General features: G+C 49.5%; 1 protein-coding gene across 9 annotated transcripts in view; it reads left to right on the forward strand.

Moving 5' to 3' along the window:
• Nucleotides 1-7,833: 7,833 nt before the first annotated feature.
• Nucleotides 7,834-24,043, forward strand: part of SLC25A48 (solute carrier family 25 member 48) — a 48,120-nt gene continuing 31,910 nt past the window's right edge. For 5 of the 9 annotated variants that reach the window (XR_013530906.1, XM_035285247.3, XM_035285259.3 and 2 more), the window contains exons 1-2: nt 7,834-8,277; nt 15,790-15,833. Coding sequence is in view for 7 of the 9 variants with exons in the window: in XM_035285247.3 (XP_035141138.2) it covers nt 7,931-8,277; nt 15,790-15,833 (391 nt within the window). In the remaining 2 variants the exon portion in view is untranslated. The remainder of the gene's footprint in view (nt 8,278-15,789; nt 15,834-24,043) is intronic. The other 4 variants (XR_013530909.1, XM_078359683.1, XM_078359691.1 and 1 more) reach the window with 1 other exon arrangement.

Here is a 24,043-nt window from a genome sequence, read left to right on the forward strand (position 1 = left end):
GAGGTTGGAACTGGTGCGCTAATTGGCTGCTTTGGAGTAATACCTGCAGCTTCCATTTATCGAGCATTTACTTTGTACTAGGCACCTTATAGAGATCAAGGATTATGGAGACACAATCCTTGGGTGTAGACACTGGTGTCCTCTCCATTCTACAGCAGAGTAAACAGGCTAAGAGAGGTTAAGTAGGGTGCCTGAGCTCACACAGCTAGCAAACAGCCAGGAACAGCGGAGCTGGCATTCACACCAGCTGTCTGACCTCGGGCTGAGCCCTTCAGCATCTCCTCACTACACTCTTCCTCAGTGGGTCTCTGCACAGCAGGAAATGAGCCAGGTGCTCCCCCAGACCCCGGCCTCCCCTAGACCCATCCAAGCCTCTCTTTTCCCTCATTGCCTCTGCACCTTTCCTTCCCCTGCCCCCGCCCCTGCCCTTGGGTGGAGCAGGTGAGGACGGTGACTCTGCACGTGTCTGCTAGGCCCTACCTCCTTGGACCCTGTGGACCGGTTTTCTGGCCCCCAACCCACCCTCTAACCCCAGGCCCACCCTGCACACGGCTGAAGCACACTGGGATGTTGACACTATATGCTCATCCCGCCCACTCCAGGCCAGACACTTAGATGTTGGCTCCTGTTTGAAACTCCTTTGGCACCAGCCACACTGATGCGTCCCACGTTCACAGCCTCCCTGCTCCATGGCACTGGTTTCGTGCCTCCTCCCAGGTGCGGGGTCTTTGCTGGCTTTGACACTCGCACACCTCTGACCGCTGGATCCCAGCTCCTCCGCCCGACGGCTGCGTGTATGGAATGACCTCACCTGCTCACCTGCTTCCTGAGGATGAGGATCTTGAGAAGGAGAGAGAAATCAATCTGTCACACTACAGTTACAACAAAGACGTTCTTTTTAGAAAATCTAATTTTTACTATTTCCAAGGCACTCCTATGACTTCCTGTTGGGTTTGGGGATTCGGGGTTTGGACGATAGGAGTATCAAGAAATTAAGGTACCCTTGCCAGGAAAACTCCTTGGCTTTGTTCTTGGGGTGAGGCCATTGGACTGTTCCTTTTTATTTTTCACAGGGCTGAGGCTGGGCCTCATCAAAGAGCTGGCATCGGTGGGCCCTCACCACCCCCAAAGGAACAGACGGGTCGGGAGGTATCTTTGTGTATGGTAGAAACTAGGGCCACTCTCTCCTTGTGCAGCCCAAGCTGGGTCCGAGGCATGTCCCTTCTCTTCCTGTGGGTGCACCATCCAGAACCCAAGCAGGGCCAAGAGCCCTGCAGCAGCCTGTCAGCAGCCCCTTGGGGAGCTGGAGGAACCTCCCCTGCTCATGGGGCTGAAGAGACCCTCGGAGGTTTTTTATGCTGCAGAGCTCTCTTGAGGGAGGTCTGCAGGAAGGATTTGGTGCAGAAAAGATCCCCGATAAGGGGCTGACTTGGCTGGAAGGGCAATTTGCTTCTGGCCCACCCACAGGCCTTGGCTGGGAGCTGTCCATGTGCTGACCCAGACAGGAACACTGGGGACACACAGGCCATAACAATGGCGAGGTTTGACTTGCTGAGGGTATTACTGCGTGTCCGTCATGACACTGAGCACTTGACATGATTGACTCACGAAGTGTGAGTTAAGTGTAGCTTGAGTGAGGTAGTTATTGCCCCCGTCGCACAGATGAGGATGTCTGGTCACAGTAGATTAAATGGCCCAGTGAGCTCCTGCTGGGGAGGCTGAACTGCCTGTTCTCAGGTGGTGTGTTGAGGGGGATCACAGCCCTTCTGAGGGTCTGGATAGGCACAGGCTTCAACTTCCCCCGGGCAAGACCACTAGGTTCCTGCAGAGAACAAATGCTGGTTGCAAGCAGCCTGAGCCAGCCTCCGCATGGGCTATGGAGGTTCATCCAGGTCAGATGCAGCCGGCCCCAGAGATGGGCCTTTCATCCACTGGCAGAGCAGCAGCAGGACTGAGGACTGCTGCCAGCCTACAGACTCCACTGCCCACAGAATCATGGCCTCGCTTTTCCCTTGCCATTCAGGGTCCTCAGGAGCCAGGATCCAAGACTTCCAGCCTCCCCTCCCATAGCCATGGGGGCTTTGGGCGTACAAAACTCTTCCTGACTCCCCTTGCGTTCTCCCACCTGGTGCCGCTCGGATGTGCTCCTTTTCCTTCCCATCAAAGTCAACCTGAGAGTCAAGGCTGGCTCTGTGGACATCTGAGAACAGGACATGCTGCTGTCCACCTAAGTGAGGCCAGGCATGTCAGTGGACCTGGTAGCCCAGGCTGAGTACCCCTCTGCCTCCGTGTCCTTCTCCACTCTCACAACTGAGCTTGTCTTTTTAGTTCCAGCTCAAATGCTGCTCCTTCCCAAGACTTCTGGGTCTGCCCCCCAAATTTCCAATAGCCCTTCTGGGACTCTATTTGAGGTCAGGTCTGATGTGAGGTTTCTGGGTCTCCCCCAGCCCGGCAGCTGATGTTTGATGAGTGCATGACAGAGGAGACCACCGCATGGCAGAAGAGTGAGTAAACGGTCCTCACCGACTCTTCTGTCACTGTCAGCACCCAAGCTCCTCCGAGTCCCAGGAAGTTTAGCATATAGCAGGTGCTCAGCCTGGCTTTCAGCAGCAGTGCCTCCTTCTATACTCCCGCAGGAACCCCTTGATGCCAAAGCTCTCCAACCTGGGCTACCTGGTCCCCTGACCTGCCTGGCCTTCACTCAGGCAAACAGCAGCATTTCCTGTTCTCAGATGTCCACAAGAGCCAGCCTCGACCCATGGGTTAACTCTGATGGGAAGGAAAAGGAGCACACCTGATTTTCAAGCTGATATCACTGTAGCCTGGAATTTCACAGTTCTATGGACCCAAGTTCACAGGACCCTCTCAGGGAGGAAAGGATGGAGGGCAGCCCAGGGCACTGGGATGGTATTGGGGGAAGGGATGCTTTCCCCCGATTCAACTGTTGCAGGAGTCCTATGAATGTGATACCGTCGGACAGTGTTAATACCATCTCAGTGATGGTGGGGAAACTGAGGCAGAGAAGTTAGGACATTTATGCAGAGGGGTGGGGTTGGGGGCAAGGGTCCTTGGAAAAGTCACTCTACTCTCTGAGTCCTGGCCAGGAGGCAGCACTCGTTTAATAGCATGGGCCCTGGAGTTAAACAGCAGGTGTGACTGTAATCCTCCACTGACCACTGCGTGGCTTTGGAGAAACCACTTGACCTCCCTGGGCCTCATTCTTCTCACCTACTCAGTGGGGACTTGGCTTGAAATTCAACAAGATGTTGTAAACACAGCATACAGCACTGGGCCAGCTTGGAGCCCTGAGATGTAAGAAAACCTGGGACATTCGAGGCTTCCATAGACCTACACGGGTGAAGAGATTGGGGTGTCACCTCCCGTCCAAGCACACAGCGCTCAAACACCTCTGATGGATTCTCATCGAGCCTCTCGGAGGTTTGCTCTGGCACCTCAGACTCTTCTCTGAGCCTCCTGGGCCAGCATCCCCTCCATGGCCCGCATATATACTGAGTGTGGCTCTCTGCCAGCCAGTGCCAGGGAAACCGGCCAGGAAACTATCCAGAGTGGGCAGCCACGCTTGTCTTCGCGGCCCGAGAGCCTCAACTGCTGTGCAGCAGCGCCCTCTCCTGGCGCAGCTTGATGAGACGTCCACAGCTGATACCTCTGTAGCCCAGAATTTCAGACTTCCCAGGACACCATCTAAGAGGGGATAATCCTTACCTTCCAAAAGATAGGGGGAGAATTGAGGCCTGGACTTTCTCAAGACGCCCAGTGAGGCAGTAGCAGCACTGGGACCAGAGCCCAGGCAGCCCAGCCTTCCTGCCAGCTGCTTCACCCCTCACTTCGCAGCCACTTGCCTCTGTTTCTTGACTGCCAGCCTCAAACTGAACAGGTGATGGGCCATACTCAGTCTGTGCATGCTCTGCACATACTTTCTCAAAGTGCCGCCAACAGAGGAAGAAATCCTGCTCCCAGTTAGAAGCTCGAAAATCACGTGTGCTCCTTTTCCTTCCCATCAGAGTTGGGGAGGGAGCTCAGAGCTCCCGTTGTCCAAGGCCAGTGCAGGAATGATGCAACAGGGGCAAACCCTCAACGAAGAAAGACAGCACAAGCCTGCGGTCGTGTTTCATTAATCCTTCGCATTCAGTCCTAATTGCTGTCCATCTGCTCTGTGGCAGATCCTGAGAATGACATGGTGGCACACAGGTCAGGTGGGTCCTATCTTTCTTCCTGGAGCAACCAAGCATTGCACAAGGGCCAAGCGCCACCATGAGAGTTGGAAAAAGAAGCAGGGGTGCCTTGAGAGAGGGCAACAAAGGCTTGGCCTCCTGTGAGGGGCCTGGGGAGGCCTCCTCATGCAGAAGATGCTTTGGCATAGATCTGAAGGTGGTAGGAGTTGGCCTTGAGAAGGGCAGGGAGAGGGAGCTGCAGGCAGAGGGAGTGATCAGTGCACAAGCCTTCAGGGGAAGTGTGGCTGGTACCTCTGAGGGCCTGAAAAAAGCCAGGTTTCTGTGATGCTCCAGGAAAGGCCAAGGGGAGGTCTCATACCCAGGAGTGATGTGGCCACCTCTTCAGCTCTGCCTTGTACCTGGACACCTCCTTGTCTGCCAGCTACTGGCAGGCCCTTCAGACTTTGCCGCATGCCTCCCTGTTTAAGGCCCAGCTGACTGAGCAGTGACTGCCCATCAGGCCTGTGCCAGGCTCCGCATGTCCAGTGCAGAATGAGGCAGTATCAGGCTCTGCATATCCACTGCAGAACGAGGCAGTATCCTGCTCCCAATGGGCTCACAATCTGGACAGGAAGACAGACTATCAACCAGATATGCTCAGGATGTTCAGGAAACACAGCTGAGAGCTAGCAGATCCCGTGTGGCACAGGGTGATGAAGGTTTCGAGGAAGGCCTGTCAGGAGACGGTGACAGCTGAGCTGAGTCTCAAAGAAGAAGCGGGCAGGGGTTAGCCAGGGGAGAAGGAGGGAGAGGGTGTTTCCCACAAAGGAATAGTGCATGTGCAGTCACACACATGCACAGACTGTGGGATGTTGGGGTGAGAAGTAGAAGGGCAGCCAGACCCAGTCCCACAGAGCTATGCACACCACACTGGAGAACTGAAATTTATGCTCAAGATCACGGGAAGTCATCGGAGGTCACTAAACTGAGCAGATTTAAGGTTTCAGAAGCTCACGGGGGCAGCAGCTGGAGGGTGGATGCAGGACTGGGCAGAGGGACCCAGGGGCCCATGTCCACTGTGATCCATGTCCACTGTGCCACAGTGGCACAGGCCTGGGCTGAGCCACATCTCGAGATGCCAATGAGGGATGGGTGTCATTGAGGGAATGGATGCTCAGGACTTTGTGGCTGGTGGGATAAGACCTTGGGAGAGAGAAAGGGAGGATGGCATCTAAGATTCTGGTTTGGGTAGCCACTGGCTGGAGGTGTGTTTCTCTAAGTTGAAGAGGTACTGGAGGAGGAAGAGAGAGTTCATTGAGGGATGTGCTGAGCTAAGATGACCTGAGCCACCCAGGTAGAGGTGTTAAGTGGGGATGTCTGGACTCAGAAGCAAGGTGTGGGGGTTATATGCTGAGAAATGGGAGGTACAGGTGGGTGAGGGTCCAGATGGGGGCCCTAAGGAATCCTCACCTAAGCATGAGAAGGGGACAAGGCACCAGGGAAGAAGATGAGAACAGCTGGGGAAGCGGGAGGAAAGCTGGGTGAGGGCAGGAATCTGGAAGCAGACAGGAGCAGGTGCATGGGCAGCGCCTTCACCGCAGCAGGTCAGGAATGCCCAGCTGGCACAGGCCTTTGCTGCCCAAGTGTGGCAGGTGGGCATGGGGAGGGGACTCTCAGCTTGCCTGAGAGAGTGGTTGGGGAGATGGGAGCAGTGGGGCTGTGGAGACTAAAGGTGCAGTCAGGAGACTCCAAGTTTGGAGAACCTTCCCTGATTGCTTCCTGGAGAACAGTGGACTCCTTCGCCACTGCTCTTACAGCCGTCTCTGTGTAGCATCTCAGACAGACCGTCTCCTCTCAAACAGAGACTTTCCCAAAAGCAAGGCACTAGCACAGACTGGGTGCTCAGGCAATGTCTGCGGCCTGAAAGGGTAAATAAAAAATGGGGAGTGGACCACTAGTTAGTAAATGCTATCAGCATAGCCCATCTGCATGCCCTGCTGCAGAGGAAAGTGCTGAGTGGTCACTACTAGGGGAGGAAATGAGGGAGAAAGGAAATGGGTTGCTTTCTGGCCCTAGTCATTCAGGGAGTGGATCTCTCTGTGAAGTTTCTTTCCCCGTGTAATGGCCAGTAGCTGCCCTGCCCTCTCCCGCACGTAGAATGCAAATGTGAATGGAATGGCAGTGCATTGCAAATGCTGCTCCGAAGTGCAAAGGCCAGGAAGAAGGGAGGGCCTAGATCCCCACCACAGAGCCAGCATTCAGCTTGGACTCACAGCCCTGTGATCTGGGATTCTCCAGGCCTGGCCAGGGTTGCTGGTAAACCTAGGGTCCTCCCCCCACTTCTCTGGGTGATGCACCCCATGGGCAGGTTTGTGGCACGCATTTGGGAATGGAACGCAGTAGTTCAATTTGGAAAGTGACCCACTCCCTCAGCTCTGCTCCAGCTCATTAGCAGTTCAAGCAGCAGCTTTCTGGGCTTGGGAGGCCATCCTGGGGCTGCCAGGGACACTGCCTGCCAACTTAAGACCTCCCTAATTGGTGCTGACACAGGACTGAGGGGATGACAATCTGCCTGGCACTCCTTAGGTGGTCTTCCAAAGGAGTGGGCCTTGGGAATTGGCAGGCTCTCCACTTGTGGATTCATTCCAGTGGTGAACTCACTAAAGGCCAGTCTTCAGAGACCTGCATTTCTCATAGCGGCCCTAGGCATATATCCCGGGCATGGCAGGGCACAGCTTGGGGTTGATGCTGATGGCAACTCTGAAGCCTCAAGACTGAGTGGGTCACCATGTGCAGCAGGAAGCTGAAGCGTGGGGATGGGGTGTGACGGTTCCACTCCTCCTTGGAACTTTGTAAGATTTCCCTAGCCAGGCCGGTGACTTGATCCCGGGCTGTCCTGTCCAGACACAGGTCCACTCTCTGTGTGCCAGGGCAGGGGAGGGCTGGTTGCTGCAGGAAGGTCCCTTCTACCTCCAAGTCCCAACTCCTCAGTGGACAGCCCTTTGTAGGGTCAAGCTTCGGTGGTCAAGCTGTTTGTTGCTTTGGAAGAAGGAGGTCTGGCTGGCTGTTGCTGCATGTTAACCTGGATGACATGACATGGATATGCCCAGTGGGACAAGAACAGACCCAGCAGAGGCCCCTTCCTCCTGACCATACTCCTCACCATTCTTGTCAACCTTGGGGTATCTTGGCTGAGACCCACAGCTGAGTACCTTGTGGAAACTAGCAGAATGATGGGGGACTTCGAGTCTTCTTCTTGGGAAGGGAGGAAAGAAACTCTCATGGAAACAAAAACCTCTCCACACAGCAGGCCACTTCTCCAGTGGGCATGGACCTCTGGCCAGGGGCCTGGGTGAATGTAGGGTCTCCCTACGGAGAGGGAATTTAAGGTAGAGAGGACCACCCCTCTGCCTTCTGCTGGCCCAGGGTGGACAGTGTAGGCTGAGCCAGGGCCAGGCAGGGAGCTGGGCCCCTAGAGAGCTGTAGCTGAAAGTTAGACGGTGCTTGCTGTAGGCACAGGGCACTGAGTAGGACATGGCTGGGATGAACAAAAAGGCATCACTGCCCAGAGTTGGCATGGGAGAGAGTCCATCGCTGATTGGAATCAGCATTGTCAGCACAGCACAGGGGGATATGAGCACAGTCACCAAAAGCCATCTCCGGATGGGCGGCTGGCACTTTCACTTCAAAAGCGCTGAGGCTCTGAAGTTGGCAAGGAGGATAACCCGGAGAAGGGAGGACTGAGAGAATTCCACTTGATGACCCTTGGCTGTTTGACTCGGATGAGCCGCGCGGAGCGCACCCTTATCCGCGCTGAGTGCTGTGCCTTTAAGGTCCACTGGGGGCGTGATGTCAGCTGCCCTCCGGCACTTGGAGAGGTGAGCGCGGCAGCCCGCTCAGCCGGTGTCTCAGGGACTGGGTTTGGAGTAGGAGCTGCGGTGTGCTCCGAGACTCCGACTTTCGTCTTGAGGCGCGCTCGCGTCCACGGGCCATGCCTCACTGACCCAAAGCGGGCACTGCCCCGGCTCTGGGAGAGCGAGACGCCGCGCGCCGCCGGCCATGGGCAGCTTCCAGCTGGAAGACTTTGCGGCGGGCTGGATCGGTGGTGAGTGTGCCTACCGGGAACCCCCGGACAGAGAGAGCGAGCCTGGAGGAGTTTGCCTCCGTGCTCTGAGGATACTTTGTGCCTCTGTGTGCTCTCATCCCGCTTCCCGGGGCGCGCGCAGCCTGCTTTGGGGCGATCTCCCGGCTGGTAATTGCCAGACCTAAACTCGGAGAGCTTCACAGCGATTCAGGCTCAGCTTCTGATTTGCTCATTAAGTTAGGATCCGTGGGACCTGATGCGGTAATGATTAAACAGCCAGTCAAAGCCGACAGCCAATGGAGGCTCCTAGCAGCTCACACACCCTTCAGTGACCCGGTGCACACCTGAATTGCGGACGTGGCTGGAGGGAACTTATGTCTGAAGGTGGCTCTTGGCTGCGGACCCCGGGGCGAAGGGTGGTGGGGAGCCGGGCTTCGAGATCCGGCCGGCCCTAGGGAGCGTCCCGACTGGAGGGAACAGAGCGCCTGCTACAGGTGCCTGTTGCCAGGCTGCGAGAAACACTTACTGCCTTCAGCCGCCGCCAGCCGTCAGCCATCGCCTACCTCCAAGGCCCCTCCTCCGGCCGCGGCTGGGTCTGCTGGTCCCTTCACCACAGCTCCTGGAGCCACTTTTTTACTGGGCCTGCGATGGGTTGCCTGGGCCAGAGTTACATTCATTTCCTTACTTCTCCATTTTTCTTTCCAATAGGTCTATCCCTCTTTGATCAGCTATTGGGAAGGGGGAAGTTTGATTGTAAAGTATATACGTGTGTGTGTGTGTGTGTGTGTGTGTGTATTTGAACCCAGCTAAGAGGTTTATCCTAAAAGGGATGTTGGCAAATACAGCTCCTCACCTAAATTAAAAAAAAAAAAAAAAAAAAAAGATGAAAAGAGCGACAAACCTGGTTGGATCCCAGCTTCTCCCCTCCAACCTAGCCGGAAGCCACTTCTCTCTCTCACAGGTGGCTGCAGGGCACCTGCTTCACATCTTCCTGAGCAGAGACGCCTCCTTTCACCTTGAGTAAGTCTGTTGGCACAGATGCCCTTGGGTGGGGCTGAGGCTCGTCTCTCCCAACTTTCCCAGTCAGGGGTTTCCCACCTGAGGCCCACTGGGCATATCCAGGCCTTTTTTGACTGGGCAGTTGTTCCACCATTCAGAGGGGCAGGCAGAGAGAGGAGACACTTCCGTGGGCTGCCCCTTAAATAACCAGACCACCTTCAGTAGGAATGCAAGTGGCTTGGTTTGAGAAGTGCCCTGGAAAGTAGGGCTGAGTCAAAGTAGTTCCAAGACTCTGATACCTCTCCCGACCGCCAAACGTGACAAAACATGAACCCTCCCCGGCTCACAGCAAGTAGGAGATTTTTGTGCTTTGTTCTGCGATTGTCCTTACTTTGGCGATGTTATTGGAAGTAATGGCAAAAACCGCAATTACTTGTGCACCAACCTAATAATACTAAATGATGATAAAAATTTACTACACTTTAATATTTACTAGGTGCCAGGTATTGTTTAAGTGCTATATGTGTTCTTTTAAAACAATTTTATTGAGGTTTATTTTACATATTATAAAATTCACCCTTTTCAACAATTGAATGTCTTTTAGTAATTTTACAGAGTGGTACAACCATCACCATGAATTTGTTTTAGAACATTTTCATGCCCCAGTAAGATTCATCATTTGAAATTGAAATGCTGTTTCCTCTCCTTAATCTACTTCATGTGAATCTGCCTTTCCTGGTATATGTTATGCCAATTGAATCTTGCAACATGTGGTATCTTGTGTCAGTTCATGTATATTTCTTTAATTATTATAACAACCCCAATGAGGGAGGTTCTGCTGCATCCTTATTTTACAGATGAGGAAATTGAGATACAGAGAAATTCACTGACTTGCCTAAGACCATGCATCTGGCATTGGCACTGGGATTCCAACCCAGGCCGTCTGGCTCCAGAATCTGCCATCTTAATTTTATCTTAACTCTCCAAACAACCTTACATGACAAAATTTTGCCCCTTTTTTACACTCCCCCCACCCCCGCCCCACCATACACACACCAATCTTTGTTTGAGATTTTACTGGTTTGAGAAGTGCCAAGATCTGGAAACCACTGACCTGGTAATTGCATTTTAAAGATCTCAAATCCCCTGCTTTCAGATGGGTGGGCTAATAAGTGGCAGAGAGTTGTTGGCCCAAGGCTGGATCTAAGACTGCCCTGAGCTGAGGGATGTGTGCACTCACTATGGGGGAAGCCCTGGAGCCTGAGAACCAGCATTCCCCCTTCCACTACTCTACTGGGAAGGGTTAATTACTGCCATCACATCTCTGCCCCTGCCCAGTTTAGTAGGTATGAGGGGATGAGAGGGGAAAGGTGAATCATTGTTCTGGGATTAGCTGGTTTCTTTGTCCTTATAAATATCTGATATTCCAGGAGCTCTTAGCTACCTTACCTGGTTAAATCACCTCTACTAACAGAGATATTGCCTTCTTCAATTTGTCTTTGAAGAACAGTTTCTGTTTCAATTTCAGTCACCAACTGCTACAAGGGTGATATGGTTTGGCTGTTTCCCCACCCAAATTCCATCTTGAATTGTAGCTCCCATAATTCCCATGTGACATGGGAGGGATCCCTCATAGGAGGTAATTAAATCATAGGGCAGGCTTTCCCATGCTGTTCTTCTGGTAATGAATATGTCTCATGTGATCTGATGACTTTATAAAGAAAAGTTTCCCACACAAGCTCTCTTTTTGCTTGCCACCACGTAAGATGTGACTTTACTCCTCTTTTGCCTTCTATCATTATTGTGTGGCCTCCCCAGACATGTAGAACTGTGAGTCTATTAAATCTCTTTCCTTTATAAATTACCCAGTTTCAATAATGTCTTTATTAGCAGCATGAGAATGGATTAATACAGTCAATTGTTACCAGTAGAGTCGGGTGTTGCTGTAAAGATACCTGAAAACGTGGAAGCAACTTTGGAACTGGGTAACGGACAGAGGTTAGAACGTTTTGGAGGGCTCAGAAGAAGACAGAAAAATGTGGGAAAGTTTGGAACTTCCTAAACACTTGTGGAATGGTTTTGACCAAAATGCTGATATGGACAATGAAGTCCCGGTTGAGGTGGACTCAGATGGAGATGAGGAACTTGTTGGGAACTGGAATAAAAGTGACTCTTGTTACGTTTTAGCAAAGAAACTGGTGGCATTTTGCCCCTGTCCTAGAGATCTGTGGAACTTTGAACTTGAGAAAGATGATTTAGGGTATCAGGCTGAAGAAATTACTAAGCAACAAAGCATTCAAGAGGTGATTTGGGTGCTGTTATAAGCATTCAGTTTTATGTATTCACAAAGATATGGCTTGGAATTGTAACTTATGTTTAAAATGGAAGCAGGGCATAAAAGTTTGGAAAATGTGCAGCCTAGTGTTGCAATAGAAAAGAAAAACCCATTTTCTGGGAGGAAATTCAAGCCTGTTGCAGAAATTTGCATAAGTAATAAGGAGCCGAATGTTAATCACCAAGACAGTGGGGAAATATCTCTAGGGCATGTTAGAGACCTTGGTGACAGCCCCTCCCATCATAGACTCAGAGACCTAGGAGGAAAAAAATGGTTTCCTGGGCTGGGTCCAGGGCCCCCTTACTGTCTACAGCCTAGGGACTTGGTGCTCTGTGTCCTAGATACTCCAACCATGGCTAAAGGGATCAAGGTACAGCTTGTGCTGTGGCTTCAGAGGGTGTAAGCCCTAAGCTCTGCTTCCACGTGGTGTTGAGCCTATCCATACACAGAAGTCAAGAATTGAGATTTGGGAACCTTAATCTAAATTTCAGAGAATGTCTGGATGTCCAAGCAGAAGTTCGCCGCAGGGGTGGGGCAATTATGGAGAATCTCTGCTAGGGCAGTGTGGAAAGGAAATAAGGAGTGGGAGCCCCACACAGAGTCCCCACTGGGACAGTGCCTAGTAGAGCTGTGAGAAGAGAGCCACCATCCTCCAGACCTCAAAATGGTAGCTCTGCTCACACTTCCACCATGCACCTGGAAAAGCAACAGACACTCATTGCAGGCCTCATGGGAGTTACAATTTTTTATTAAAAAACAAAAAGCCCAGTTTTCTTTCTCCCTCAGTTCCTTCCCCGATGGTGATCTGTCAGAGCACTTTCCTCTGCAATGGGTCATGCAGATGGGCTATGCTGACAGAATTTGCTAACTCATGGGAGACACTCATGCCAGAAGTTAGTAGGAAGGCTGTACCCTGCAAAGTCACAGGGATGGAGCTGCCCAAGGCCATGGGAACCCAACTCTCGCATTAGTGTGCCCTGGATGTGAAACATGGAGTCAAGGAGGTTGTTTCAGAGCTTTAAGATTTGATTGCCCTGCTGGATTTTGGACTTGCATGGAGGCTGTAGCCCCTCTGTTTTGACCATTTTTTCCCATTTGGAACAGGTATATTTACCCAATGCCTATACGCTCATTGTTTCTAGGAAGTAACTAACTTGCTTTTGATTTCACAGGCTTATAAGTGGAAGATACTTGCCTTGTATCAGATGAGACTTTGGACTGTGGACTTTAAAGTTCCTGCTGAAATGAGTTAACACTTTGGGGGGCCATTGGGAAGGCACAATTGGTTTTGAAATGTGAGGACATGATATTTTGGAGGGGCCAGGGGTGGAATGATATAATTTGGCTGTGTCCTCACCCAAATCTCATCTGGAATTGTAGCTCCCATAATTTCCATGTGTCATGGGTGAGAGGTAATTGAATCATGGGGAGGTAATTGAATCATGGGGACAGGTTTTCCTGTGCTGTTCTTGTGGTAGTGAATGAGTCTGATGAGACCTGATGGCTTTATAAAGGGGTGTTCCCCAAGCTCTCTTTTTGCCTGCTGCAATGTAACACACAACTTGCTCCTCCATCACCTTCCATGATTGTATGGCCTTCCCAGCCATGTGGAACTGTGAGTCAATTAAACCCCTTTCCTTTATAAGTTACCCAGTCTCAGGTATGTCTTTGATAGCAGTGTGACAGCAAACTAATACAAAGGGCTTCTTAATCTAAGTGGCCTTGGGGCAGCAGTGGTTCTTTTCAAATTGTATAGGTCTTGTGTGTGTGTGAGAGTGTGTGTGTGTGTGTGTGTGTGTGTGTGTAGATATTTTTTCTGTGAAAAGATACAGTGTATATTCATAATTTTTCCTAAAGGATCTTCTTTTAAAAAAATTCTATGGTGACATCACTCATATTTGAGCATCCTATAGGTGTCAGGCTCTCTGCTAGGTACTTTTTATGCATCGCTGCATTTCATTCTTACAATGGAAGCAGGAAATAGGTGCTGTTGTTATTCCCACTGTATGCATGCTAAAAGTGAGACATAGAGAAGTTAAGTAACCTGCAGGTAACTGAAAATTTTCAGGTTTTTTCTTTACACACATCCTACCCTACTTTTTGAGCTGAAATTCATGTAACAAAACATTAACCATTTGAAAGTGTGTAATTCAGTGGCATTGAGTACATTCACAACACTGTGCAACCATCACTTCTATCTAGTTCCGAAACATTTTTCTCATGACGAAAGAAGATGCTGTACCCATTAAAGAGCAACTCCCATTTCCACCTCCTCCCAGTCCTGGCAAACATTAATTTACTTTCTGTCTTTATGGATTTACCTATCCTGGATAATTCATATAAGTAGAGCCATACAGTAGCTTGCCTTTCACGTCTGGCCTTTCTAATTTAGCATAATGTTTTGGAGGTGCATCCATGCTGCAGCATGTACCAATAGTTTGTTTCTTTGTATTACTAAGCAGTATTCCTCTGTATAAATATCCCACATTTTGTTTATCCATACATCAGCTGATGGGCATTTGGATTATTTCTACCTTTTGGCTATTGTGAACAATGTTGCCATGATGTGTGTGTAATGTACTTGTTTGAGTATCTGTTTTCTATTCTTGGATATATATGTAGGAATGGAACTGTTAACTCTGTGTTTAACTTTTTTTGAGGAATTGCCAAACTGTTTCCATCATGGCTGCAGCATTTTACATTTCTAACAGCAATGTATAACCGTTCCAATTTCTCTATATCCTTGCCAACAGTTCTTTTCCATTTTTTTCAATTTCAATTATAGCTATCCTAGTGCGTGTGAAGAGGACTCTCATTGTGGTTTAATTTGCATTTCCCAAATGAATGCAGAAGTTGAGCATCTATTCATGTATCTGTGGATTATCTTTATATCATCATTGGAGAAATGTGTGTGCAAGTCCTTTGCCCATTAAAATTATTTTATTCAGTTGTAAGAGTTCTTTATATATATGGATACTAAATCCTTATCAAATATATGATTTCCACACATTTTCTCCCATTCTGTAGGATGTCTTCCCTTTTGTACACAAAAGTTTTCAAATTTTATGAAGTTCAGTGTTATTCTTGTGTTGTGTAGGGGAGTTAGAAATAACCTCCACCCCCCTGTGTAGCTCTTACTAGGCTCTTCAGCTGAATATAGAAAACAAATTGACACCAGGCTGATTAACAAGAGAAAAAGAATACAGATTTTATTAGTTTTTCATGACATAGTGATCTTCACAAGGAGTGAAGTTGGGAGAAGTGTCCAAAGCAAGATCTTTTCATACTTTTTAGACAAAGAATAATCAATTTAAGAAGAAATGACAGGACAAAGAAAATCTGGCCAGGGTGGTAGAAGTTTGCTAGAGGAGTCACTAGGAGATGTATGGGGGGGCTGTAAAGCAGGTGGAGGATAAGGATTACTTCATTATGTATAGAATCAGGTCCACCGCAGCCTTCAATTCCAAATCCCTGGTAATAAAGCCTATTTTGCTACCCTGGTATGGAGAGAGTACTGCTCCCAGAGGAATCTCAATTGCTTGCTGCATGCAGGAAGAGACAGGTCAGCTCAGTCTTTCAGAAATTATGATTTCTCAGTATTTTCAACTTGAAATAATCCACGTATCTGCTGTATTTTGGCATGACATGTACTTCCCTCTATTGGTTGGTTGTACTGTTGCTATTATATCTAAGAGTCCATTGCAAATCACAGGTCAAGATTGTTTTCTATGTTTTAGTCTAAGCGTTTTATAGTTTTGCTCTCCCATTTAGGTCTTTGATCTATTTGGAGTTAATTTTGTATATGGTGTGAGGTGGGGGGGTCTATCTCCACTCTTCCACTCTTTTGCCTGTGACTATCCACTTGTCCTAGTCCCTTCCATCAGCTCCAAAGTGAACTTTACTTGCAGGCTCACCTAGACTTTGAAGACTCAGGAGTGAGGGAGTCAGGCAAGGAGACAGATATTTTTAGGGCAGTGATAGACACCTTTTTTGGAGTGATTAGTTGTTTTACTCTATTTTCTCTGCCTTCCTTCCTGCATGGGCCAGTGCCTAGCACATTGGAGGCCCCCCACCCCCACCCCCTGCAACTCCAGCAACTGGCTATTGACTAAGTAAGTGCCTGTTTTGTCCCAAGAACCGGCTGGTGCAAGCTGGGAGTTCCAGGGCTGAGTTATCAGACGTTCTTTTGTAATCCACAGGTGCAGCCAGCGTCATCGTCGGCCACCCTCTGGACACAGTCAAGGTACAGTAGCCATGTTTCCCATTACCTCTTAAAAAGAGGCATGGAGCTGATCTGCCTCTGGGACTATTCCTGCTGTTTCTGATTTCCCATAGAGTCTTCTGTCCAGGGCAGGCTCTCTGTTGACAGCCCAGGGGGCTGGAGTGCCAGGAGGCCTGGGTTGGACTCAGAAGACTCAGAGGTCCAGGTGGGACTTTAAAGTAGGTTGGACATGGGAACTCATCATTACCTGATGAAACACATGGGTGTGAGGACTTTGGGGCTGGTGGGGCCTTCCTGATATTGGGATTATGCAACACCCTTGTTCTGGGATTTTCCCTAGAAGGGGAAGGGGCTAGTCTCAGATCAAACAACAAGTTAAAAACAGAGGTGTGAGATGCTGCAAAGGAGCAATCTTTCACCCTATCCCCACTCCTGCACCCATTCCCTGTGGTGAGCAGGACTTAGAGCTATGCTCTGGGAACAGAGCCATAAATTGTGCCTCCTCACTGCTGACTGGCTTCCAGATCTGTTTCTAAAGCTCTGCCTGGATTGTGCACAGACAGGAGCCTCACAGGCCCTTTCAAATGGCTGCTGCAATGTCTATTCTCCCATCTTCCTCCCTGTATGAAAATGGACCCTCTCCTGGGTCAGGGCTCATGCTCACTCTCTTCTTTATCAGTCTACCTATTTTAAATATTTGAAGAAACTCTTTAAGTAGTAAAGGGGGGTGTTTAGGGTCCCCAGGGGATGCCCCAACACAGGCAGATGGAGGCAGGACCCAGTGCTGGGAGATGGGCCCACAAAGTAGTGAGTGAAGCAGGTTTAGTCTACCCTCTTCCAATGGTATAATCTTCCCATTTTATACAGGCGAGAGTAAGGTGCAGAGTTCAGAAACCTGCCCCAGACCTTAGAGCTGGGAATTTTAGTGCTGGATTCAGAGCTCCAAAGTGAACTTTATTTGCAGTCTTACCTAGGCTTTCAGGACTCAGGAGTGAGGGAGGCAGGCAAGGAGACAGATACTTTTAGGGCCAGTGATAGACAATAATTAGAGAACACAACAGATACATAAAGCATCTATGGACAGTGGTGGGTGCCAGAGGGACAATAACACAAGGTGATGGCAGAAACAGTGATGAGGGGCTTCCCTATTTTGAAGTCATGGATGACCTCTCTGCCAGGGAGGCAGCTAAGTTGAGACTCAAATGACACAAAGATCCAGACACGCAGAACTGGGGTCAGAGGGCTGCTCACAGAGGAACGAGCCAGTACAAGCGCCCAAGGCTAGGAACAGGCTGCAATATACATTCTCCAGGAAAACAAGGCCAGTGTACGTGTGGTGCACATAGTAAGCTGAGCAAGTGGGGTGGTGCAGGTGCTGGGAGAAGCCCAGGGAGAATGGGATTTCAGAGTAGGCTGGGGGCCTTGCTGCCTGCCTCCTGCCAGCCCTGCATACCCAGGCCCTGGGTCTTTGAGCCCACCAAGGAGGGCTGTGCAGCAAGTTCATGTCAGAAGTGGATTTACCAGCATCTCAAGGCTGAGCCATTGCTGCCCAGAGGTAGGGCCCATGTCTACCACTCCCCAGGGCTGTCCAGAACCAAGCCAGGTCCTCAGAAACTTTCCTGCCCCTGTGGTAGCTGCCTACTGAGTCCTCTTTCCCCACCATGAGAGCTGGCTGGTTACCTTGCCCAGGCCTGGCTTCCCTAGCCTGTGGCCTCTGACTCTCCCCTATTCAGAGTGCAGCTCAGTACAGAGCTGGGCACAGCCTCCCTGGGTGAGCACCTGCTGAATGAGTTGCCATCCCAGACCTCAGCCAAGTTCAAGGTGCCCAGTCTTCAGGACTGGGCCTTAGGGAGACTTGGAAGACTCGGATGTACTCCCTAATGTCTCCATGAGAGTGCTGATTGTTTCTGGCATTTTTCACCTTCCAAACTCACCTGTCATTCCCAGACTGTCTTTCCCAGGGCTCATTCAACAAACCCGTCCACAACAATGGATCAGTGGGGAGGCAGCATGGTCGAGCCAGAAAGCATGGGCTTTGGAACCACACAGGCTCTGGGTGTGAATCCTGTTTTTGCCATTTCCTGCTTGCATAGCTTTCTATTAAGCAATATATAAATTCTTGCCTTACAGGGTCAGTATAAGATTATAAGCATTGTTTTTGGTACCCAGTTGGCATTCAAAATTGGTAGCTGCTTTTTTTTTTTTTTTTGAGATAGAGTCTCACACTGTCCCCCAGGCTGTAGTACAGTGGCGTGATCTCAGCTCACTGCAACCTTCACCTCCTGGGTTCAAGCAGTTCTCCTGCCTCAGCCTCCATAGTAGCTGGGACTACAGGTGTGCACCACCATGCCCAGTTAATTTTTTTGTATTTTTAATAGAGACGGGGTTTCACCATGTTGGCCAGGATGATCTCGATCTCCTGACCTCATGATCTGCCTGCCTTGGCCTCCCAAAGTGCTGGGATTACAGGCATGAGCCACCGCTCCCAGCCAATAGTTGCTATTTTAATTACTATCATTCTATATATATTAAGTTTTGCTCAGTTACCACATCATGAGACAATGTCTAGCAAGATTTTAACCAAAATTGGAGAATGTGTTTCCAATTCTCTGATTTAAATGATATTTATACATTTCTCTTGGGGGTCAATGGGATACCTCAAAGATGGGCAAGTGGCGTGCTCTGAGTGGCGTGCTCAGTCACTGATCTTGGAACTATCTGCCACAGGCCTAGCATCTTGGCAAGGAAAAGGGCTGCTGTTTCTCTAGAACCCAGGCTGACTTCATATAAGTGAGTTGGTAACAAATCACTGTGGAGAGTGAGAGATTTAACAGTAAAAATTTGAGAGTATGGATTAGTTTCCTTGGTCTGATTTAACAAATATCCACAAACTGGGTGGCTGAAAACAATAGAAATTTATTTCCTCACAGGTCAGGGAGCAGGAAGTCCAAAACTGAGGTATTGGTGCCTTCTGGAGGCGTTGAGGGAGGACCTGCCACATGGTCCTGTGCCAGCTTCCAGTGCCAGCTGCAGTGCTTGGCATTCCTTGGACAGTGGCTCCTTAACTCCAGGCCCTGCCTATCTTCGCAAGGCCTCCCCTCTGAGTCTCTGTGTGTTAAATCTCCCCATCCTTCCTAAGGACTCTAGTCATTGGGTTTAGGGCAGTTTATGGGAGTGGAGCTCCCTGGCCACAGTCACCTGAAAAGTCTGGGCTGTCTCCCTTCTCTACACTGTGCCCTGAAGCTCGGGAGGGAAGCCCTCCTGAGACATGGATTCCAGTCTGTTTGGCCTGAGTGCCCCTGTGGCACTCCAGAACACCCTCTTCCTTCCTTCTGGCTGATGTTTTCTCTGTAGACCCTGTCCACCAAGAAAGGGCCAGGCAAGTCTGAATAACTGGAAATCCTGTCCTGGCCTTATCACCTACTCTCCTGTGACTGGGGCAGAGCGCTTAACCTTCCTGAGCCTTGGTTTCCTTGTCTGTAAAGTGGGCAAGTAGCACCTCCCTGGTAGGGCTGCTGTGAAGAGCGTTCACAGAGGCATTGCATTGAGGATATAGCAATGAGCGAGATGCTGCTGCTATCGTGAATAGACAGGCTGGGCTGCAGGAGGCAGACAGTGAATTGCCTGGAGTCCCAGGACTCACCTGTGGAAGAATCCAGCTACAAGGGCCTGTGCTGCTGACTCAGGTCAAAGGCTTCTTCCTGTGCCCTTGGCTGCCTGCTCTTAGGTTAAGGAGGCAGGTCTGCTGCAAATGTCTGATGCAGCATGGCTAAGTTTTCTAGTCAGGGCTTGGCTGCCTGTAAACCAGGGGTCCCCAGCCCCTATACCATGGACCAGTATCAGTCTGTGGCCTGTTAGGAACTGGGCCATGCAGCAGGAGGTAAGTGGTGGGCAAGCAAGCATTCCTGCCTGAGCTCTGCCTCCTGTCAGATCAGTGGCAGCATTAGATTCTCGTAGGAACATAAACCCTATTATGAACTGCATGCATGGAATCTAGGTTGCCTGTTCTTTATGAGAATCTAATGCCTGATGATCTGAGGTGGAACAGTTTCATCTTGAAACCATCAGCCCACCCTGGACCATGGAAAAATTGTCTTCCACAAAACTGGTCCCTAGTACCAAAAAGGTTGGGAACCACTCTTGTAGACCATGGGGTCTGGACTGCAATGGACAGGCTTTATGTGTGGGGGGGATGTCTGCCTCCTTCTCATGAACATCCCATTGAGGCTTCTTGTATTTCTTCATCATGCTCCCCACCACTCCAGGCTGCCCCCTCACTACCCACTCCAGTCTGGGGCATGCATGTTGGCCCAGGACAGCTAGGGCACGGCCTGCTCTGCCAGGTCAGGGCCAGTTGGGCAGTGGCTTAGCTCCAAGCACTGAGGCTCCAGCTACCTCACCTCCTGACACTGAACACTCATCCTCTTCTCCTTGGGTTTTCACCTCTGGGGCCCTGAGAGCTTCCAATGGGAGGGAAACCATGAACTGGAGGCATATGAGCTCATAGCACTCCTGACATGAAGCTCATAGTTTTGGGCTAAATATTGCCTGCAGTGCCATGATCTTCAAGCTGTATCCGCTTCATGCACAGAACACAGGGCTCCCGATCTCTGTAATGACCAAAGAAAGTGTCAGAGAACTGAGAAAATGCTATGTAAGAAGAAAAGTATAGAATCAAAATTAATGCTGCACTAAATGTTTACAAAATATAACTACATGTTAAATAGTCAAATGGAACTCAACTTTCATGGAGGTCTATGTGGATGATATTAATATGGGATGTACATTAAATACGTATAATTATACTAATTTTATCTTGCTTGATACAATATGAGCAGGTTTACAAAAGTGAAAGAGTCCAATATCTAAGAAAGTCTTAAAATGGCCTTGATTCTACATAACTAGGAAAGGTGAGAAAGATAATGGCAAACCCATCAATTCTCTAGGTCCAAAATGAGGGCTCTGGGCACCTCAAATATGGAGATATTTTCCCTAATAACTAAAAACACTGAAGTTGGGCTAAGGAACCAAGCTCTCTTCTCTCTTGCCTTTCATAGGTATTTATTGAGCACCTATTATATACCTAACCCTATGTCCCTGAGGTAACTCAACTCTCAGGGAAGTCACACCTAGTCAAGAGCTTGGGCTGGACTTCTTTTGGTCTCAGTAGGCTAGAGGTTGGTGAGAATAGCAGCCTCTGGGGTCCTGTAGAGTGAAAGGCCTGGGGATGAGCCAATGGAGGGAGCCAGATTCCTGGGGAAACTGTGTGAGGCAGTGTGGTTGACTGGATAATGGTCCCCAGATGTGCCCATGTCCTCATCTCTGGAACCTGTGAATGTCATCTCATATGGCAAAAGAAAACTTTGCAGGTATGATTAAGTTAAGGATCTCGAGATGGGAGGATGATCCTGGATTATCAGGGAGGTTCTTAAATGTAATTTCAAGTGTCCTTATAACAGGGAGGTGGAGGGAGATTTCAATTTCTTCTTATAGAAGAGGAAGCAAACAATGTGACGATAACAGAAGCAGGGAAAGAAGAGGAGCTGTGATGTTGGGACATGGCTCCAGGAAGGAGGGTGAACTCCAAAAGCTGGGGGAGACAAGGAAACAGATTTTTCCTGAGAGCCTCCCAAGAGAGGGCTGCCCTGCCAGCACCCTGGTCTTAGCCCACTGAGACCATTTCAGATTTCTGGTCTTAGAACTGTGAGAAAATGCATTCATGCTGCTTTTTTTTTTTTTTTTTTTTTTTTTTTTTGAGACGAAGTTTCGCTGTTATTACCCAGACTGGAGTGCAATGGCACGATCTCGGCTCACCGCAGCCTCCGACTTCTGGGTTCAAGCAATTCTCCTGCCTCAGCCTCCCAAGTAGCTGGGACTACAGGTGCACACCACCATGCCCAGCTAATTTTTGTGTTTTTTAGTAGAGATGGGGTTTCACCTCGGTGACCAGGATGGTCTCGATCTCTTGACCTCGTGATCCACCCGCCTTGGCCTCCCAAAGTGCTGGGATTATAGGCGTGAGCCACTGCACCCAGCCTCAGGCTGCTTTAAACCATGGAGTTTGTGGTAATTTGTTAAGTAGCAACATGAAGCTAATGCAAAGAGTCAGCTGTGTTCATCTGTAAGATGGGACCAGTACTTGTGCCTTAGAGCACCTGTGCAATTTCGTGGGATCAGTTTTATATGATGGCCAGTATGCAGTTGGTGCACACTAAATGTCATCTCCTGCTGTCACTGGGTCCCTAGAGACTTGGAATTTGCTGCTGGCCTCAGTGCCAGCCTCCCCGAGTGCTCAGCATGCCTGACAGACTTTTGGCTCCATGGCTTTGAAATTATTCTGTGATCCAGGTTTGGCTCTTGGGTTGAGTTCCTTCATGTATTATTGGCTTGAGGGACTCAACCTCTCAATTTTCTTAGTGGGAACTTGATTACTTGTTGCAGGGGGTGGGGTGGCAGTCAACCATTCTGTGGATTCACTTTCCAGGGAGAGCCCTGGGAGAGTGCTGGACCTCATGTCAGCCTTACATGGGGCACAGAGAGAGACCTGCACCCCTCCACCACCCCCTAAGTTACCACCTGGCCCAAGTCATTGTCCTAGTTGTGGACATTCCACTCCAAGGTAGGCCTCTGTGGTTCTGCTTAACAAGAAGACCTTGAAGGCCAGGTTCTCATCTCACTGCATCTTCCAGGGAGTCTCCACCACTCAGTTTAAAGCTACCCTTTCCTTCTCATCACCCAGCTCTTCTTATCCTTGGTTTTCTTCCATAGCACTTGTCTTCATCTAAAATACGTATTTACTTTGGAATTATTTTTATTGACCATCTTTTCTGACTTCACCAGAAGTCACCTCTGTTCCATGAGGGCAGAGACTGGTTTCTTTATGGCCAAATTCTCTGAGATTGGAATGGTGCCTCCAATAAAATAGGCCCCGAACAAATACTAGTTGAGTGAGTCGATAAACACATTTCTCTGGTTTTGAAAGTAAAACTTATGAGCAGGGTGATAATATTTCCTATATTTTTCCTTTGGCTATATATGTTTATAAAACTATTTAAATGGGTGCTTCTCAAACTCTTGGCCATGCTATTAGCCATGATCATGAACTCAGGGGAGGAGCAGGGTGAGAGCAAAGGTGGGTCCAATGAGGCTTTAGCCTTACATGTGATGCTAATTTTGATGTCATTGAGAGAATGTATTTCGCTATGAGTTGCGTACTTTACATTAGTTTTAAACAATGTAAGCTAAAAATAATGAAAGTAACATCTGCTATTGCAGGAAAGTTGGAAAATGCAGAAAAGCTCCACATCGCCTGTGGTGTTCACCTCTGAGATCACCATTTTAACTCTACGTACTCTTCCCGGGCCTCCTCCACTTGTCTCCAGAGCTGAGCTCAGGCGGTTTGTGTGAGGAGCTAGCCTGATTTTCTGGGTCTCAGTCCCTTGCTGCATACTGGATTCTGTGGGGACGGGCCAGTTTCTCCTCCTTGGTCATCTAACGGCTCCTTCATGCACAGACATGGCATGCTGTGCATGCTGACAAAGTGTTTTGGTGGAAAATTATAGGCTGTACATGTTAAAAGAAGTGGAATCCTTTGAGGCCAGGGCAGGGGTACTCTAGACACTTAGGTGGGCTTACTCAGACCCTCTGTGTCTGTCCGCTGCTGCCCCTGGTCACCAACGCCAGCCTTCATCAGAGGCCACCACACCTTAGCCATGCAGCCTTTGTTCAGTCAGTGCAAAGGGGCCACTGTGCTGGGGCTGTGCCCTGCTCTGGAGATGAGAGGAAAATAAGACAGGTGTTTCTACCCTAGTTGGGTGATACAGCATAAACCCTATGTAATCAAACACGTAGGACCATAGCGACATATCCATTTAGTCCTAAAAGATGAGCAGGACCTGGAGGATGAGCCTTCCAGAAGTTGGGAACAGAAGGGGCAGTGGGCTGGAGGCAGGAAAGAATTGTGGCTCCAGGGTCTGGGGACATGCAGCTTATGCAGGGGTCTGGGGGAGGAGATGGCACATGGGGTGAGAGGCAGGAGCCTCCCAGGCTCAGGGAGAGTGAGGAATGTCTCCTACATTTGATGGGAGGCCACTGGAAGCTTCATTGACCTTGAAAAAGATCAGTCTGCCTGTTGCATAGAGAGAAATGGAGGAAGTGGCAGAGAAGCAGGAGGCTGGGGAGAGCTTCAGGCCATGGGGTGGTGTTTCTAGGGGCAAGAAGAGCAGGTCTCC

This window comes from Callithrix jacchus, chromosome 2 (genome assembly GCF_049354715.1).
Source record: "Callithrix jacchus isolate 240 chromosome 2, calJac240_pri, whole genome shotgun sequence".
Classification (NCBI taxonomy): Eukaryota; Metazoa; Chordata; class Mammalia; order Primates; family Cebidae; genus Callithrix; species Callithrix jacchus.